We start from the raw sequence: 20,000 nt of genomic DNA on the forward strand, positions 1-20,000 counted from the left end.
GGAGTATCGTTCTCCCTCTCTCCACGTCCTCTCCCTCTCTCCCACGTCCTCTCCCTCTCTCCCACGTCCTCTCCCTCTCTCCCACGTCCTCTCCCTCTCTCCCACGTCCTCTCCCTCTCTCCCACGTCCTCTCCCTCTCTCCCACGTCCTCTCCCTCTCTCCCACGTCCTCTCCCTCTCTCCCACGTCCTCTCCCTCTCTCCCACGTCCTCTCCCTCTCTCCCACGTCCTCTCCCTCTCTCCCACGTCCTCTCCCTCTCTCCCACGTCCTCTCCCTCTCTCCCACGTCCTCTCCCTCTCTCCCACGTCCTCTCCCTCTCTCCCACGTCCTCTCCCTCTCTCCCACGTCCTCTCCCTCTCTCCCACGTCCTCTCCCTCTCTCCCACGTCCTCTCCCTCTCTCCCACGTCCTCTCCCTCTCTCCCACGTCCTCTCCCTCTCTCCCACGTCCTCTCCCTCTCTCCCACGTCCTCTCCCTCTCTCCCACGTCCTCTCCCTCTCTCCCACGTCCTCTCCCTCTCTCCCACGTCCTCTCCCTCTCTCTCCACGTCCTCTCCTCTCCCCTCCTCTCCCTCTCTCCCGTCCTCTCCTCTCTCCCACGTCCTCTCCCTCTCTCCCACGTCCTCTCCCTCTCTCCCACGTCCTCTCCCTCTCTCTCCCACGTCCTCTCCCTCTCTCCCACGTCCTCTCCCTCTCTCTCCCACGTCCTCTCCCTCTCTCTCCCACGTCCTCTCCCTCTCTCTCCACGTCCTCTCCCTCTCTCTCTCACGTCCTCCCCCTCTCCCTCTCTCTCTCTCGTCCTCCCCCTCTCTCTCTCTCTCTCTCGTCCTCCCCCTCTCCCTCTCTCTCTCTCGTCCTCCCCCTCTCTCCTCTCTCTCTCTCGTCCTCCCCCTCTCTCTCTCTCTCGTCCTCCCCTCTCTCTCTCTCTCTCTCTCGTCCTCCCCCTCTCTCTCTCTCTCTCTCTCGTCCTCCCCCTCTCTCCCTCTCTCTCTCTCGTCCTCCCCCTCTCTCTCTCTCTCTCTCTCGTCCTCCCCCTCTCTCTCTCTCTCTCTCTCTCGTCCTCCCCCTCTCTCTCTCTCTCTCTCTCTCGTCCTCCCCCTCTCTCTCTCTCTCTCTCGTCCTCCCCCTCTCTCTCTCTCTCTCTCTCTCTCGTCCTCCCCCTCTCTCTCTCTCTCTCTCTCGTCCTCCCCCCTCTCTCTCTCTCTCTCTCTCGTCCTCCCCCTCTCTCTCTCTCTCTCTCTCGTCCTCCCCCTCTCTCTCTCTCTCTCTCTCTCTCGTCTTCCCCCTCTCTCTCTCTCTCTCTCGTCCTCCCTCTCCCTCTCTCTCTCTCTCGTCCTCCCTCTCCCTCTCGCTTTAACTTTTTCTGTGTCTCTCCCTCTCCTCTGGCTTTCACACTTTCTCACTTTCTCTTTGTGTCTCTCCACAGTTCTTTGAGGGGAAGGAGCTGCGTCTGAAGCAGGAGTACTTTGTGGTTGCTGCCACTATGCAAGACATCATCCGCCGCTTCAAGTCCTCCAAGTTTGGCACCCGTGATGCTGTCCGTACCACGTTCGACTTGTTCCCCGACAAGGTAGGCGGGGGCCGGAAGGTGGCGCCGGCTGCTCGGGCTGCGTGTTGGCACCCCTCTCCCACACCTCCGTGCCAGCCCGGCACTGAGTAAAGCTTGCTCTCGACTGGCCTCCTGTTAGTATTAGAGCAGGAGGGTGTCGGTTTGGCAGGTGGCAGAGGGGCGGAGGCTTCTCCCCAAAGGGGAATCACTGGACAATGAAAGAAACTGGGCCGGTGTAGGGCAGGGCTGCCCGCTACGCTCGCCTCCCTGGGCAAACCCGCCAATTGATGCCCTGCATCAGGTGAGAGATTTTGATCAGGCGGACAATAATTGGGGGAGGCGATGGCGATGGTGCCATGGTATTGTCACTGGGCTAGTATTCCAGAGACCCAGGGTAATGCTCTGGGACAGATGGTGGAATTTGACTACAATAGAAATCTGGAATTAAAAATCTAATGATCATGAAACTATCATCGATTTGTTACGGAAACCCATCTGCTTCACTCATGCCCCCTTTAGGGAGGGAAATCTGCCGTCCTTACCCGGTCTGGGCCTACACGTGACTCCAGACCCCCAAAGCAACGTGGAGTGCTGTGGATTGGCTCTTAAATGTCCCCTGAACTAGGGCAGCTGGTGCTGGCCTAGCCAGCGGCACCCACACCCCATGAACGAATTTTTTTTAAAAACGCAATATGAGTAACAGCAACTGAGCGCCCGTTTCCAGACTGGTGTCTGACACAGTCCGTAGTCACGCCAAGGGTAAGTGGAAAATCCCTGCAGGAAGGGAATGGGCCGTAACATTGAGAAACAGTAAGCAGTCTACCTACGAACAGCATCATTTAAAAACAGACTAGGACAGACCACCATGTAAAACTCACCTTCTGTGGCTGTCAAAGAGTTAATAACACACAGACTGCAGCCAGTGTGTCCAAATGTGTGGCGATCCAGCTATCTGACCCCACACAGACACAGACACTCGCACACAGACACTCGCACACAGACACTCGCACACAGACACTCGCACACAGACACTCGCACACAGACACTCGCACACAGACACTCGCACACAGACACTCGCACACTAACACACACGCACATTAACACACACGCACATTAACACACACGCACATTAACACACACGCACATTAACACACGCACATTAACACACACGCACATTAACACACACGCACATTAACACACACGCACATTAACACACACGCACATTAACACACACGCACATTAACACACGCACACATTAACACACGCACACATTAACACACGCACACATTAACACGCGCACATTAACACACGCGCGCGCGCACACATATGTATATATACACACGCGCGCACACATATGTATATATACACACGCGCGCACACATATGTATATATACACACGCGCGCACACATATGTATATATACACACGCGCGCACACATATGTATATATACACACGCGCGCACACATATGTATATATATACGCACGCGCGCGCGCATATATATACGCACACGCGCGCGCGCGCATATATATACGCACACGCGCGCGCGCGCATATTTATACGCACGCGCGCGCGCACATATATATACGCACACGCACGCGCGCACACACAGATGCACGCGTGCGCACACACAGATGCACGCGCGCACATACACACACACCAAACTCTCTAGCTAAGGTGTGTGGTAAAGAAGGAAGTGGAAATGTGCCGAGGTATTGGAATTCACAGCTGGATGCCGATGAGTTAGTGCGGCTGGAAATATTCCTTGACGGAGCTGCTGCTGTCACTGGGCAGTGCCCTGTCGCTCACATTTAATCCGGTCAACCTCAAACCCGCTCCATTTCAGGACGAGATCCACGCCCCCCCCCCCGCCCCACCCTTCCGTATGTGTTTTGTATTGTGTGGCGAACGCGGTGACCCGGCGAGCACCTGTTTTGGCCAGTGTCGGAACCTGGCCATCACTAATATTCTGCTGCTCACCACCACCACACCACCACGATGGCAGAGCCACTGCTGAATAGTAGTGCCCGATCTCCAGCACGCCCCGACACCAGGCGAGGAAAAGCCCACAGTGATGGAGAGCTCGATCAGCCTCATCTCTGGCGTCGCCACACGGCAGCGTGTCAAGATTCTTTGGCTGTGGCCCACCCCCCAAAATATGTTAGTTTTCTGAAAGAAATCTCTTATATTTTGTATCTGAATGCGTCAGATCCTGTCCCGCGGATTTGAATATCCGGCCCACTGGAGTATTGTTTCCATCGAGGGTTCTGGGAATTTTAAGCAGGCTGTGCTGGCCCTACCCCCTGGCCCACCCCTTCTACTGAGCAGCTGCCTGTCATGGTCGGCATCAACTTCCGCTGCGTGCCATTGTTCCGGATGTTTCCGTGGTGCCATAGCAACAGGCAGATTCCCCTTCTCTCCTTCGTCCCTCCTCCTTCTTCACCTCTACCCCTCCACCCCCACCCAACTCCCAGGGGACACTCCTCACAGGGGAGATGGTGACCTAGTGGTAATGTCACTGGACTAGTAACCCAGAGGACACCGGTTCAAATCCCACCACTGGTGGCAGCTGGTGGAATTTAAATTGTTAATAAATCTGGAATTATAAAGCTCGTCTCAGTGACGGTGACCATGACAACCATCACCGATTGTTGTAAAAACCCATCTGGTTCACTAATGTCCCCTTTAGGGAAGGAAATCTGCCATCCTTACCCGGTCTGGGCCTACATGTGACTCCAGGACCCGCAGTGATGTGGTCGAGTCTTAAACTGCTCCTCAAGGGGATGGGCAACAAATGCTGGGCTGGCCAATGATGCCCACACACCCCATAACTGAACAGAAGGTTGCTTGGGTTGTGACCAATTGCCCTCTGGCAGGAAGGCGAGGGCTGTCTGCCCGCCGGCATTGGGAAGTGGCAGAGTCCAGCGTGTGGTGCTCGAGCGAGGAAGGGGGCAGGCCCGCAAAGCAGCCTGTCGACGCTCGGTCGCTGGGTGTGGAGACCTTAGACGTGTCTTTGCGACAGCTCCCCATTGCCACGTATTGTTGTGTGATGTAAATGGCTCCAGCTGGTAACTGGTGCGTTTCTATAGAGTCTCGTGTCACCTCCGGACCATCCAAAGCGCTTCATGCTTAAGCATTTTTGAAGAGCAGTCACTGTGGTCATGTAGAAAACGCAGCAGCCAATTTGTGCACAGGAAGCTCCCCCAAACAGTAATCAGATCCCACAAGCTGCAGTGGGGTACAGTTCGTTTTAGTGATGTTGGTTGAGGGGGGTCTCGGTTTAATGCCCTTTGGAAAGATAGCCCTCCACCACCGCGCCACTCCCTCAGCGCCAACCCTCCACCACCGCGCCACTCCCTCAGCGCCAACCCTCCACCACCGCGCCACTCCCTCAGCGCCAACCCTCCTCCACCGCGCCGCTCCCTCAGCGCCAACCCTCCTCCACCGCGCCGCTCCCTCAGCGCCAACCCTCCTCCACCGCGCCGCTCCCTCAGCGCCAACCCTCCACCACCGCGCCACTCCCTCAGCGCCAACCCTCCACCACCGCGCCACTCCCTCAGCGCCACTCCCTCCTCCACCGCGCCGCTCCCTCCTCCACCGCGCCACTCCCTCAGCGCCAACCTTCTGCCACTGTGTCGCTCCCTCAGCGCCACTCCCTCCTCCACCGCGCCACTCCCTCAGCGCCACTCCCTCCTCCACCGCGCTGCTCCCTCAGCACCACTCCCTCAGCGCCACTCCCTCCTCCACCGCGCCACTCCCTCCTCCACCGCGCCACTCCCTCAGCGCTGACCCTCTGTCACCACTCCCTCAGCGCCAACCTTCCGCCACTGTGTCGCTCCCTCAGCGCCACTCCCTCCTCCACCGCGCCACTCCCTCAGCGCCACTCCCTCCTCCACCGCGCCGCTCCCTCCTCCACCGCGCCACTCCCTCAGCGCCAACCTTCCGCCACTGTGTCACTCCCTCAGCGCCACTCCCTCCTCCACCGCGCCACTCCCTCAGCGCCACTCCCTCCTCCACCGCGCCGCTCCCTCAGCGCCACTCCCTCCTCCACCGCGCCACTCCCTCAGCGCTGACCCTCTGCCACCGCTTCTTCAGCGCCAACCCTCCTCCACCGTGCTGCTCCCTCAGCGCCAACCCTCCTCCACCGCGCCGCTCCCTCAGCGCCACTCCCTCCTCCAACGTGCCGCTCCCTCAGCACCACTCCCTCCTCCACCGTGCCGCTCCCTCAGCGCCAACCCTCCTCCACCGCGCCGCTCCCTCAGCGCCACTCCCTCCTCCACCGCGCCGCTCCCTCAGCGCCAACCCTCCTCCACCGTGCCGCTCCCTCAGCACCACTCCCTCCTCCACCGCGCCGCTCCCTCAGCACCACTCCCTCCTCCAACGTGCCGCTCCCTCAGCACCACTCCCTCCTCCAACGTGCCGCTCCCTCAGCACCACTCCCTCCTCCACTGCGCCGCTCCCTCAGCGCCACTCCCTCCTCCACCGCGCCACTCCCTCCTCACTGCGCCGCTCCCTCAGTGCCAACCCTCCTCCACCGTGCCGCTCCCTCAGCACCACTCCTTCCTCCACCACGCCGCTCCCTCAGCACCACTCCCTCCTCCACCACGCTGCTCCCTCAGCACCACTCCCTCCTCCACCGCGCCGCTCCCTCAGCACCACTCCCTCCTCCACCGTGCCGCTCCCTCAGCGCCAACCCTCCTCCACCGTGCCGCTCCCTCAGCGCCAACCCTCCTCCACTGCGCCGCTCCCTCAGCACCACTCCCTCCTCCACCGCGCCGCTCCCTCAGCACCACTCCCTCCTCCACCGCGCCGCTCCCTCAGCACCACTCCCTCCTCCACCGCGCCGCTCCCTCAGCACCACTCCCTCCTCCACCGCGCCGCTCCCTCAGCACCACTCCCTCCTCCACCGCGCCGCTCCCTCAGCACCACTCCCTCCTCCACCACGCCGCTCCCTCAGCACCACTCCCTCCTCCACTGCGCCGCTCCCTCAGTGCCACTCCCTCCTCCACCGCGCCGCTCCCTCAGCGCCAACCCTCCTCCACCGCACTGCTCCCTCAGCGCCAACTCTCCTCCACCACTTCGCTCCTTCGACGCCGGCCCTCCCTCGGCGAAGGTGCTGTCGGCCTGGATTGCAGGGCCCAACTCTCTGCAGCAGGACTCCAACCCACAACCTTCTGACTTTACTGTGACCCCGTGCTGACTTTTTGCCTTGCTTATTTTACAGGTGGCCATTCAGCTGAACGACACCCACCCTGCCCTGGCCATCCCGGAACTCATGCGGATACTTCTAGACGTTGAACACTTGAGCTGGGAGAAGGTACGAACCCCACTTAGCAACCTCAAACAGTCGGGACCTTTCTGCAGGACCTTTTGCCTTCGGTTGTCCTGAAGCACCCCAGAGTCCCTGAACGACTTTGTGGTCACTGTCCTGTAGGCGTGCACAGCAGCAGCAAACACACAGATGGGCAACCTGTCTTTGGGTGGCGAGGTTTGAGGTCAGGGCATGTTGGCACAAGACACCAGATAACTCTCCCTGCCCTTTCCAATACTATGAACTGAGCCTTCTGTTGTGAGTTCTTCACCCTCCCTAGCTCAGCATGGTGAAGAGTTCTCCATTCCAGTAACCTGTGTGGAAACGTCGCCCCCCTCAGTACATTTACTCACGCTCCCCAGCCTGTGCTGCCGGTGAGAAGCTGCCATTAAAAAATCTCATTCACTCCCTCTTGTCAGCCCCCCTCCCCTTCCACCTCGCAGAGCCGTGTGGGTTGGTGAAAGAATCCGATTTGGTGGAACATGGGGATCTCTTGTACCCAGCATGCAACGTGACGGAGAAACCACTGCATCCCTGCGATAGGAGCAGGAGGAGGCCATTCAGCCCCTCGAGCCTGTTCTGCCACTCAGTGAATTCAATCACTGATTCATTACTTACTCCACATACCTGCTTTTGCCCCACATCCCTTTGGTTAACAAAAATCTATCAACCTCAGATTTAAAATTAAGGATTGATCCAGCATCGGTCGCCATTTGCAGGAGAGAGATTCCAAACTTCTCCCACCCTTTGTGTGTGGAAGTGTTTCCTGATCTCACTCCTGAAAGATCTGCCTCTCATTTGTAGACTCTGCCCCCCTAGTCCGAGACTCGCAACCAGCAGGAATAGTTTCTCTCTATCCACCCTATCTTTTCCCCTTAATACCTTACACATCAAATAATCCTTAACTTTCTAAATTCCAGGGAATACGACCCTGGTTTGTGCAATCTCTTCTTATAATTTAACTCTTGGAGTCCAGGTAAATTTAAACTGTGCTCCCCCCAAGTTGTGGTGCCCAGAGCTACTCCCAGTGACTCCAGATGTGGCCTAACCAGGGCCTTGTACAGCTGAAGCCTGACTTCTACCCCCTTGTATTCTAGTGGGTAACCTCACACGTACCCACATTGAAACCCATTTGTCTCAGTATTGTCCGTGCATTTAACATATCAATATAGAGCCATCGAGTTTTGCAGCATAGAAACAGGCCCTTGGGCCCATCGTGTCTGTGCCGGCCATCAAGCCCCTATCTATTCTAATCCCATTTTCAGCACTTAGCCCCTAGCCCTGGATGCTGTGGTGTTTCAAGTGCTCATCTAAATACTTAAATGTTGTGAGGGTTCCTGTCTCAAGCAGTGTGTTCCAGACTCCAACTACCCTCTGGGCGAAAAAATGTTTCCTCAAGTCCCCTCTAAACCTCCTGCCCCTTCCCTTAAATCGATGCCCCCTGGTTATTGACACCTCCGCTAGGGGAGAAGTTTCTCCCTGTCCACCCTATCTGTGCCCCTCCTATTGTTATATACCCTCTATCAGGTTCCCTCCTCAGCCTTCTCTGCTCTAAGGAAAACAACCCCAGCTTATCCAGTCTCTCTTCATAGCTGAAACACTCCAGCCCAGGCAACATCCTGGTGAATCTCCTCTGCACCCTCTCCAGCGCAATCACATCCTTCCTATAGTGTGGCAACCGGAACTGCACACAATACTCCAGCTGTGGCCTAACCCGCGTATTATACAGCTCCAACATAACCCCCCTGCTCTTATATTCTGTGCCTTGGCTAATAAAGGCAAGTATCCTATATGCCGCCTTAACCACCTTATCTACCTGTGCTGCTGCCTTCAGGGATCTATGGACATGTGCGCCAAGGTCCCTCTGATCCTCCGTACTAATATCTTCTTGTAATTTTATGCTTTCATGAATGCTGCTTACAATGACACCTTTTGTGTTATCGGCAAATTTGGACCTGTGGCTTTCAACGCCATCATCCGAGCTGTTAATAAACACAGTGACTCACTGAGGCTCCGACACCGCTCCGTGCAGGACACCAGGGGAGTCACATCCTGACGACCAGAGTCCCTGCCCATCATCCCTACCGTCCACTCCTGTCCCTCAGCCAATTCCCCAACCAGGCCAAGAATTCACCTTTGATTCCGTGAGCTTCAGCTTTAGCTGACCGTGACGAGGGACTTCATCCAAATGCCTTTTGGAAGCCCATATAAAATAACATCCGGAGACATTCATTCCCCTGTTCAGTCACCTCTTCGAACAAATTCAGTCTGGTTTGTCAGACATGACCTAGCTGTTACCCTGGGCTCTCTATCATCAGCTGAAAATGTTCAAGGTGTTCGGTCAGCCTATCGCTAATTGTAGGAATTTCCCGACAGGAGCTGTCAGGCTAACTGGTCTGTAATTCCCCAGTTTCTCAAATAGCGGAGTGACGGGTCTGACCTAACAGAATGGTTCTTGAGTCAACCAGATTCCCTGCCGTTTCACCGCCACTGACTACAAGGGCTGGTTTGGAAATAAGGGCAGTGCCGTTTTTTTTTTGTTGGTCTCCCTCCCGCACATCTGTAATTTGCAGGTTGCGCTCTGCGTGGAGCTTGATCATACCGAGTTAGGTTACAGCGGGGGCTTCAAACTCTCATCTTTGCCCAGCTGATGGGGAAGAGAGTGCGCGAAAGGAGTATCAGTTGCTAAACGGACCCTGTCCAGAGTCGGGCCTTTTGCAGTGATGGTGGGAATGGATGAAATAGCGGCTGTATGCAGAATGCCATGGCCCCTGGTGTCCACGTTAATCCTAAAACCTAGTAAAAATGCAGCACCCCATTGCCTCAGGAACCAACGCCAGTGTGCAATCTCCTTATTCCATCCAACTGGGATGATCTCTGTTATTCCCATTGACCTGATTTAGTAAAGAGTATTAACTGTATATTTAGTGTTTCCTTGTCTTCCACACTTTGGATCAGAGGTAAAGGAGGTCTGACATCCTGAAAGCTTGAACTGGTTAAGTCTCTTTTTCCTCTGGAAAAGAGAAGGCCGAGGGACAACCTGATAGAGGCCTTCAAAAATTATAAAAGCATTTCGACGAAGTTGGCGTAGAGAAGATGTTTCCACTTGTGACCGAGACCAGAAGTAACGGACGTCGTTATGAGGTAGTCACTGATCAATCCAGTCAGGAATTCAGGAGAAGCCTCTGTACCCAGAGAGTGGGGAGAAGGTGGAACTTGTTACCATAGGAAGTGGTTGAGGCGAATAGCGTAGATATATCTGAGGGAGGGCTGGATAAACACATGAGGGAGAAAGGAATAGAAGGATATGTTGATAGGGTAAGATGAGGAGGCTTGTGTGGAGCCAGCATAAACACTGGAATGGACATGATGGGCCAAATGGCCTGTTTCTGTGCTGTAAATTCCTTTGAGGGCAATGCAATTATATGATTGTTCAATATGATGCTTGGTCCCTACTGACAATTCCTGACATGTGACTGGATTCTCATATTCTCTCTCTCTTTTTCTCTCTGCTCTAGGCCTGGGAGGTTACTACACGTACCTGTGCCTACACCAACCACACGGTGCTGCCAGAGGCCCTGGAGCGCTGGCCTGTCCCCCTCTTCGAATCTCTGCTGCCCCGGCACCTCTCCATCATCTATGAGATTAACAGGAGGCATCTGGAGGTAAGGCCCTTCTTAGCTGGATGTGCAGTAGGTATGTGCGTGACAGTCGGAATGACATCGTGCTTCATATTCTCCCAGCAAGGTCCGGCACCGTTCTCACAATTCCCTCCTGCTGCCCGGTATTATCTCTGTCCCCTCCTTGGTTCTAGATGTCACCCACGTGTTTCCCATGGAAACCGGAGGACGCCAGTCAGTCCCTTTTAAGTTCTTTCCTGGGATGTGGGCGTCGCTGGCAAGGCCAGCATTTGTTGCCTTGTCCCTGGTTACCCTTTGAACTGAGTGCCTTGCCCAGCCATTTCAGAGGGGCAGTTAAGCATCTTACCTGACCTGGAGTCACATGTAGGCCAGACCGGGTAAGGTCGGCAGATTTCCCTCCTTCAAGGGCATTAGCGAACCAGATATTTTTTTGTGACAATTGACAATGATTTCAAGGCCACTATTACCGAGACTAGTGTTTCAACTCCAGGTTTTTAAAAAATTTTAAGTTCCACCAGCTGCCGGGTGGGGTTTGAACCCATGTCCCAAGTGCCTTAGCCAGGGCTTCTAGACTACTAGCCCAATGACATTACCATTACACCACCATCACCCTTTGAGCCCTGTTCCATCTAACATGGCTGATCCGCACCTTGGCCCTGTCAGGCCACCTCCCTGCTGTGAGCGAGAGATCATGACCTGTCTGGGACAGCCCCTCCATGAGTTGTTGGAGCCTGTTGCGGTAGGCCGAACCCCATCAGTATGTCTAACCGTGCGGGATTGCCGGCGGGGGGTGGGGGGTATTGTTGGAGGCATCGTGAGCTGTTTCCGTTTTAACACCACCCCCTGCCCCTTCCCCCTCCTCAGCACGTCGCTAAAAAGTTCCCAGGAGACCATGACCGCCTGCGTCGCATGTCGCTGATTGAGGAGGGAGGGAGCAAGAGGATCAACATGGCTCACCTGTGCATCGTCGGGGCTCACGCTGTCAACGGAGTAGCCCGCATCCACTCAGATATCCTGAAAGAAACTGTGTAAGTTCCACGCGCAACAGCGAGATGCAGCAGATTTAGGAACATAGAAATAGGCCATTCAGCCCCTCGAACCCATTCCACCATCGTGAGATCATGACTGATTTGCGACCTATATCCATATCCCCATCTTTGCCCCGTATCCCCTAACACCTTTGCTTAACAAAAATCTGACAATCTCTTTCTGATTCAAAACCTAAGAGTTGACCAAACATATGAATTAGGAACAGAAGTAGGCTATTCGGCCCCTCAAGCCTGCTCCATTATTCAATAAGGTCATAGCTGATCTGTCTGTGTTTTGAATTCCACATTCCCATCTACCCCTGATGACCTTCGATTCCCTTGCCTAACAAGAATCTATCTACCTCCGCCTTAAAAATATTCAATATATAGCCCCACCCCACCTCCAGCGCCTTCTGAGGCAGAGAGTTCCAAAGTCGCACGACCCTCTGAGAGAGAAAATTTCTCCTCACCTCTGTCCCAAAAGAGCAACCCCTAATTTTAAAACAGTGCCCCCTTGTTCTGGACTCAACCACAAGAGGAAACATCCTTTTTTAGGTCCACCTTGTCGATACCATTCGGGATCTTATATACTTCAATCAAATCACCCCCTCACTCTTCTAAACTCCAGTGGAAACAAGTCCAGTCTGTCCAACCTTTCCTCATAAGACAACTCGCTCATTCCAGGTATCAATCTAGTAAACCTCCTCTGAACCACCTCCAATACATTTACATCCTTCCTTAAATAAGGAGACCAAAACGGCGCACAGTATTCGATATGTAGTCTCGCCAATGCCCTGTATAACTAAAGCCTAACATCCTTACTTTTATGTTCAATCCCTCTCGTAATAAAGGATAGCATTCCATTAGCCTTCTTAATTACTTGCTGTACCTACATCCTAACTTTTTGTGACTCATGCACTAGAACACCCAGATCCCTCTGCACCTCGGAATTCTACAGCCGTTCTCCGTTTAAGTAATACTCTGCTTTTTCATTCTTGCCAAAGTGAACAACTTCACATTTTCCCACATTATTCTCCATCTGCCAGATTTTTACCCACTCACTCAACCTATCTATATCTGCCTGAAAACTCCTCCTGTCCTCTTCACAATAAACTTTCCTACCTATCTTTGTATAATCTGCAAATTTAGCTACCATGCCTTCGCTCCCCTCATCTAAGTCATTGATATAAATCGTAAAAAGTTGAGGCCCCAGCACAGACTCCTGCGGGATTCCATCGTAACATCCTCCCAATCAGACAAAGACCCATTTATACATACTCTCTGTTTCCTGTCAGCCAGTCAATCTTCTATCCACACTAATGTGCTAATACACCATGTGCTTTTATTTTCCACAATAACCTTTGACCTTTATCAAATTTGCACCTTTATCAAATGCCTTCTGGAAATCCAAGTCCAGCACATCTACAGGCTCCCCTTTATCCACAGCACATGTGACTCCTTCAAAGGACTCCAATAAATTGGTTAAATGTGACTTCCCCCCCCTCACAAAGTCATGTCGACTCTTCCCGATGACCTTGAGTTTTTCTAAGTTCCCAGCTATAACCTCCTTAATGATCGATTCTAACACCTTCCCCATGACAGATATCGAGCTAACTGGCCTATAGTTTCTTGTTTACTGCCTCCCTCCCTTCTTGAATAGATAGGTTACATTTGCTACTTCCCAGCCCGATGAAACCTTTCCAATTAAGGCAAATTAACACAGCGCATCTACTACCTCATTTAAGACCTTGGGATGAAGTCTATCAGAACCCGGAGACTTGTCAGCCCACAGCTCCATCAGTTTGCTCAATACCACTTCTCTAGTGATTTCAATTTCACCAAGTTCCCCTCTCCCTTCCACTTCCTGATTTACAGCTATTACTCAAATGTTTTTTGTATCCTGTATAGTGAAGACGGAAGCAAAATATTTGTTCATCTCATCTGCCATTTCCTTATCATCTATTAACTCCCCATTCTCACTCTCTAGAGGACCAACACTCACTTTACCCATTCTTCCTTTTTAAATCCCTGTAGAAACTCTTGCTATTGGTTCTTACGTTTCTAGCTAGCTTCCTCTCATACTCTAATTTCTTTCTCATGATTAACCTTTTAGTTGTTCTCTGTCGTTCTTTATATTCTGACCAATCACCTGACCTGCTCCTCACCTTTGCGCAGTTATATGCTTTGCCCTTAAGTTTGTTGCTTTCCCTAACTTCTCTAGTTAACCTCGGATGATTGGTTCTCCCCGTAGAATATTCCTACTATAATTGAGTGTTTTGAAATAACCCCTTTAAATGTCAGCTTCTCTGTTAATCCGTCCTCTAGCCTAGTATCCCAGTTCACTTCAATTGATTGAGCATCAATTGTCATTTGCAGAAGAGAGCTCTGAAATTCTACCACCCTTAGTGTGAAGTTTGGCTTTTGGCTGCTGAACTGAGATCAAAGTCCAAGAGCCACAAGGGATAGAAAGGGAAGGAGGGGAGATGAGGTGACTTGAGGCACCTTGAGGAGATGAGGCACTTGCATTTAGAAACCACCGGCACGGCCTCGAGGGCAGCCCAAGCACGTCTCTGCCAATGAAGCATTAAAACATTACTGTTTTAATGAAAAACAAAAACAGAATTACCTGGAAAAACTCAGCAGGTCTGGCAGCATCGGTGGAGAAGAAATCAGTTAACGTTTCGAGTCTTCACAACCCTTCGGCAGAACTGAAGCATAGTTAGGAGAAAGGTGAAATATAAGCTGGTTTAAGGTGGGGGGGCGGGGGGAGAGAGAAGTTGAGGTTAACGAACCTGTCCTGGGAGTTTTTGATGGAGACAATGTAGAGGGAGCTTTATTCTGTATCTAACCCTGTGCGGTACCTGTCCTAGGAGTGTTTGATGGGGACAGTGTAGAGGGAGCTTTACTCTGTATCTAACCCCGTGCTGTACCTGTCCTGGGAGTGTTTGATGAGGACAGCGTAGAGGGAGCTTTACTCTGTATCCAACCCCGTGCTGTACCTGTCCTGGGAGTGTTTGATGGGGACAGTGTAGAAGGAGCTTTACTCTGTGTCTAACCCTGTGCTGTACCTGTCCTGGGAGTGTTTGATGGGGACAGTGTAGAGGGAGCTTTACTCTGTGTCTAACCCTGTGCAGTACCTGCCCTGGGAGTGTTTGATGGGGATAGTGTAGAGGGAGCTTTACTCTGTATCTAACCCCGTGCTGTACCTGTCCTGGGAGTGTTTTCGGGGACAGTGTAGAGGGAGATTTACTCTGTATCTAACCCCGTGCTGTACCTGTCCTGGGAGCGTTTGATGGGGACAGTGTAGAGAGAGCTTTACTCTGTATCTAACCCCGTGCTGTACCTGTCCTGGAAGTGTTTGATGGGGACGGTGTAGAGGGAGCTTTACTCTGTATCTAACACCGTGCTGTACCTGTCCTGGGAGTGTTTGATGGGGACAGTGTAGAGGGAGCTTTACTCTGTATCTAACCCCATGCTGTACCTGTCCTGGGAGTGTTTGATGGGGGAAAAGTTGCAGGGGTGTTGGGAAAGCGCGGGGGTAATTGGATTGCTCTTTGAAAGAGCCAGTGTAGACCTGATGGGTCAGATGTCCTCCTTCTCTGCTGTACTGTTTGCTGCAAAGAGGCCAAGCAGAAACATCTTAAAAATTTAAATTTGGAGTTTAGGTTTGGGGCAGAAATGTTGCTCCTGGGCTTTACAAGGAAGCCTTGGACCTGCTGGAGTTCCTGCTCCTGATCGCAGCCTGCTGATCCTGTAGGGAAGTATTTCAAGGGAAGTGATGAGTGAAGCCCCAACTCCCGTTCAGGCCTGGCAACAACACTGCTGTGAGGGTTCATCATTCACATTACATTACTATCCTCCACCGCCTGCAATTTAGGGCAAAATAAACCTGCTATTACCTGGAGACTTTGCTGTTGTTTTCTACTATTCACTCAAAGTGGGAGCATCATTGGCAAGGCCCAGCATTTATTACCCAATTGCTGTTGAGCATGTGGTGGTGAGCCGCCACCTTGAACCACTGCAATCCACGTAGTTTGTAGGTACACCCAGTGTCAGTGAAGGAACGGCCGATATAGTTCCAAGTCAGGATGGTGAGTAGCTTGGAGGGGAACTTCCAGGTGGTGGTGTTCCCATGCACCTGCTGCCCTTGTCCTTCTAGGTGGTAGAAGTTGCAGGTTTAGAAGGTGCTGTTGAAGGAACCTTGGTGAGTTGCTGCAGTGCATCTTGTAGCTGGTACACACACTGCTGCTACTGTGCGTCGGTGGTGGAGGGAGTGAATGTTTAAAGTATTGCTGAAAGAAAGAGGCAAGTCGAAGCTTTTCATCTTGCACTCATCAGGACACTTTGCAAGAGTACCAGTAAAAGGGGAAAACAACAATTTATACCGTACATGAAGAGAGTGCGGATTGGTTGGCAAGTGGAATCCCCTTATATTGGTGCTCTTGCAAAGTGTCCTGATGAGTGCAAGTCGAAAAGCTTCGACATGTCTCTTTCTTTTTATTTTCAGCAATACTCAAGTTCTGTACTACCAAACGAATGTTTAGAGTGGTGGTTAGTCCCGAGTTTTGTTTGATGTCGGTCGTAAAGACTTTATTTAAGTAAATTCCGTTGACTGAGAGTCCCACCCTGCCTCTAACTCCCTGCCTGATGCAGCGGTGACAATGCTCGCTCCGTAGTTTTAAATCACTTCCTTATTCTCCCCTTACAGCTTCAAAGACTTCTACGAGATTGAGCCCGAGAAGTTCCAGAACAAGACGAATGGGATAACCCCACGCCGCTGGCTGGTGCTGTGTAACTCTGGCCTGGCAGACGTCATCGCTGAGGTAACCACTCGAGCACACGTGTTTCTGACTCTGAGACAAGGGAATGTGCCTCGCACACTGAGCCACGGATGGTTAGACCTTACCCAGCCCCGTGGTTTCTGGTGAACACCGATTACACATCCGGTGCAATATTGCCCTCCACTAGCCTCCATAGATTTAATTCTGCCCGAGTGGAAAACCAGCCTTGCGCCCCCAATGCCGTCGGTTTGGCAATGTGGCAGGCTGGGGTTAAAATTGCCCCTCCTGATAAATGATACTCAGCATTATAATGCAGTCTCCAGATTCCTGTCAACGGAATAGTTCCCAACCACTTCTCCACTCTGATTTGAGAACACAAGGCACCACCTGCTAAAACAAACTAATTAAAAGCTAATTTTTTCTTTCCTTTTCTCTCTCTCTCTCTCCTTTTCTCTCTCTCTCTCCTTTTCTCTCTCTCTCTCTCTCCTTTTCTCTCTCTCTCTCCTTTTCTCTCTCTCTCTCTCCTTTTCTCTCTCTCTCTCCTTTTCTCTCTCTCTCTCCTTTTCTCTCTCTCTCTCTTTTTCTCTCTCTCTCCTTTTCTCTCTCTCTCTCTCTCTCTCCTTTTCTCTCGCTCGCTCTCTCCTTTTCTTTCTCTCTCTCTCTCCTTTTCTCTCTCTCTCCCAGAAAATTGGTGAAGATTATATCTCTGACCTGGATCAGTTGAAGAAGCTGCTGTCATTCGTTAATGATGAAGGTTTTATCCGAGCCGTGGCTAAGGTGAAACAGGTAATCACACTCTTCTTTGGATGTACGAAGGGCCTCAGGCTGCTGTCTCTTAGCGAGTCATTCAAACCCTACTTACATACCTGGAAGAAAATCGAGGCCTTTGAAATGTGGATGCTAAGACATATGCTAAAAATTCCATATACAGGACATAAGAATTATTTTTGCTCTTGCTATTTCAAGCGCCTCTTCATTTGTCTTAAGAAAAGAAAGCGTCAGTATTCAGGCCGTTTGAGCAGAGCTGAGAAGCTAGAGATCTCTTCTCCAGGGTAAAGTGGAGGTCAGCAGAAAGAGGGGCCGACCTAGGTAGAGTTGGATGATGGACGTTATAGAGAGTGGTTGCGCACAAGCTACAGTGGATGTGTGGAGATAAGAGCCAGGACAGACAGGTGTGACAGAGCAGGACAGCAGATCTCCTGGTAGGAGGAACTATAAGCAGGACAGACAGACTTGAATGAGTTGCATTTCCAAAGTGCCTTTCACCACCTCGTGACTTCCCAGAGTGTTTCGCAGCCAACAGAGTAGTTTTCTGAGGCATAATCGCTGTTGTAGGAAATGCTTCTGTGCACAGCAAGATCCCGCTGGCAGCAATAGCCAGATAAACCTGTTCTCGGTTTGTGTTGGTTGAAGGATGAATATTAACCCAGGCGATTGGGAACACCTTCCCCTGCTCTCCTCCCCATTTAGTGGCGGTGTGACCCTTTACATCCACCCGAGAGGGCAGAAAGGACCTCCGGTTTATGGCGTCGTCCAAAAGACGGCACCTCCGGCAGTGCCGCACTCCCTCAGTCCTGCCACTGGCTGTGTCGGCCCGGTTTCTGGGCTCAAGACGCCGCACTGGGATTTGAACCCCTAACTTCCTGTGCAACCGAATCCAATGGGGCATTCTATCCAAGAGGAACTTGATTGGCTCTGCAAGCTGCTGACTTTCACTTGTGGAATGTTTTAAAAAGCTGTGGAGCCTGTAACATGGATTCAAACGCAGTAATACAGCTAAACAGCCATCGAATGGACACCAGGATTTATTTCCACTCATTGAGGACTTCCTGTGGGCAGACACCTGGCACTTTAATTCTGAGGTGGTGCCACACAAGTGCCAGGCAATGACCATCTCCAACAAGAGAATCTAACCCATCTCCCTTTAACATTCATTACTGAATCCCTGGGGTTACCATTGACCAGAAACGGAACTGGACCGGCCATATAAATACTGTGATGACAAGAGCAGGTCAGAGGCTGGGAATCCTGCAGAGAGTAAGTCCCCTCTGACTCCCCAAAGCCTGTCCACCATCTACAAGGCACAAGTTGGGAGTGTGATGAAATACTCCCCACTTGCCTGGATGAATGCAGCTCCCACAACACTCAAGAAGCTCGACACCATCCAGGACAAAGCAGCCCCGCTTGATTGGCACCCCATCCACAAACATCCACTCCCTCCACCACCGACGCACAGTAGCAGCAGTGTGTGTACTATCTACAAGATGCACTACAGCAACTCGCCAAGGCTCCTTAGACAGCACCTTCCAAACCCATGATCTCCATCCTCCAGAAGGACAAAGGCAGCAGACACATGGGAACACCACCACCTGGAAGTTCCCCTCCAAGCCACTCACCATCCTGACTTGGAAATATATCGGCCGTTCCTTCACTGTCTCTGGGTCAAAACCCTGGAACTCCCTCCCTAACAGCACTGTGGGTGTACCTACACCACAGGGACTGCAGCGGTTCATCGCCACCTTCTCAAGGGGCAATTAGGGATGGGCAATAAACGCTGGGCCTAGCCAGCGATGTTCACATCCGTTTTTCCTTCCCTCTCTTTCGGTTTTTCCCCATGTTACATGGGTTGCCACAATGCTGGCTGACCACATTCGCCATCGTTTTTGTATTCGGAGGGTGTTTATTTTGAAGCAGCCGGATGCCCTTCCTGTTGCTAACCCTCCCCGTTTACCAGGGCTGGTGGCTGGTACCAGTACACAGTGACTCAAAGGTTACGGGGAGAAGGCGGGAGAATGGGGTTGAGAAACTTATCAGCCATGATTGAATGGCGGAGCAGACTCGATGGGCCAAATGGCCTAATTTCTGCTCCTAGGTCTTATGGGACTGGCCTGCGCCAGTGGTTGGGTCCTTTTCATAATCAACACGTCCTGAAGTGGGGTTTAAACCCAGGACCTTCCAGCTCAGAGGCGGGAGATCTACCCAGTAAGCCACTCCAGCCCTGTCCCCTGCCAGCGACGCTCGCATCCCATAAATCTTTAATGCTCGGGCCTGCCTCCATTCACAAAAGGACGACTGAGGCGGTGACCTGATCGAGATCTTTGAGGTTTGGAAGGGGTTCAATAGACGTGAAGAAGACATTCCCACTTGCGGGCGACACCAGGACTAGGGGGGTCATCAATATGCGACAGGCACTAATAAATCCAATGGGGAATTCAGGAGAAACGTCTTTACCCAGAGAGCGGGGAGAATGTGGAACTGGCTCTCACAGGGAGTGGTTGAGGTGAATGGGGTCGATACATTTTAAGGGGGGGAAGCTAGATAAACACACGAGGGAGAGAGGAATAGAAGGACATGTTGATGGGGTGAGATGAAGAAGGGGGTGGGAGGAGGCGCGTGTGGAGCACAAATCCAGTCAGTGAATGGCCTGCTAAACCCTTTATTCATATACTGTGTTCCAGGAGAACAAGCTGAAATTCGCAGTGCATCTGGAGAGTGAATACAAGGTGAAGATCAACCCCAACTCCATGTTTGATGTGCAGGTCAAGCGCATCCATGAGTACAAGCGCCAGCTGCTGAACTGCCTCCACATCATCACCTTCTACAACCGTGAGTCCTCGTCTTAGCTCAGACGCTCATAGACTGCCTCCTCTTCCTGGAGATCCAGCTCTCCGCTCCCATCTCTCTCTCTGCAGAT

General features: G+C 52.3%; 1 protein-coding gene across 1 annotated transcript in view; it reads left to right on the plus strand.

Annotated features, from left to right (window-relative positions):
* Positions 1–1,430: 1,430 nt before the first annotated feature.
* The window catches only part of LOC144674813 (glycogen phosphorylase, muscle form-like), a 27,544-nt gene continuing 8,974 nt past the window's right edge, over positions 1,431–20,000 (plus strand). The window contains exons 1-7 of the mRNA XM_078536011.1: positions 1,431–1,568; positions 6,770–6,862; positions 10,375–10,521; positions 11,362–11,525; positions 16,234–16,348; positions 16,991–17,092; positions 19,765–19,912. Coding sequence (XP_078392137.1) covers positions 1,482–1,568; positions 6,770–6,862; positions 10,375–10,521; positions 11,362–11,525; positions 16,234–16,348; positions 16,991–17,092; positions 19,765–19,912 — 856 coding nt within the window. The 5' untranslated portion in view covers positions 1,431–1,481. The remainder of the gene's footprint in view (positions 1,569–6,769; positions 6,863–10,374; positions 10,522–11,361; positions 11,526–16,233; positions 16,349–16,990; positions 17,093–19,764; positions 19,913–20,000) is intronic.

Source organism: Cetorhinus maximus, unplaced genomic scaffold, assembly GCF_964194155.1.
Source record: "Cetorhinus maximus unplaced genomic scaffold, sCetMax3.hap1.1 HAP1_SCAFFOLD_822, whole genome shotgun sequence".
Taxonomy (NCBI): Eukaryota; Metazoa; Chordata; class Chondrichthyes; order Lamniformes; family Cetorhinidae; genus Cetorhinus; species Cetorhinus maximus.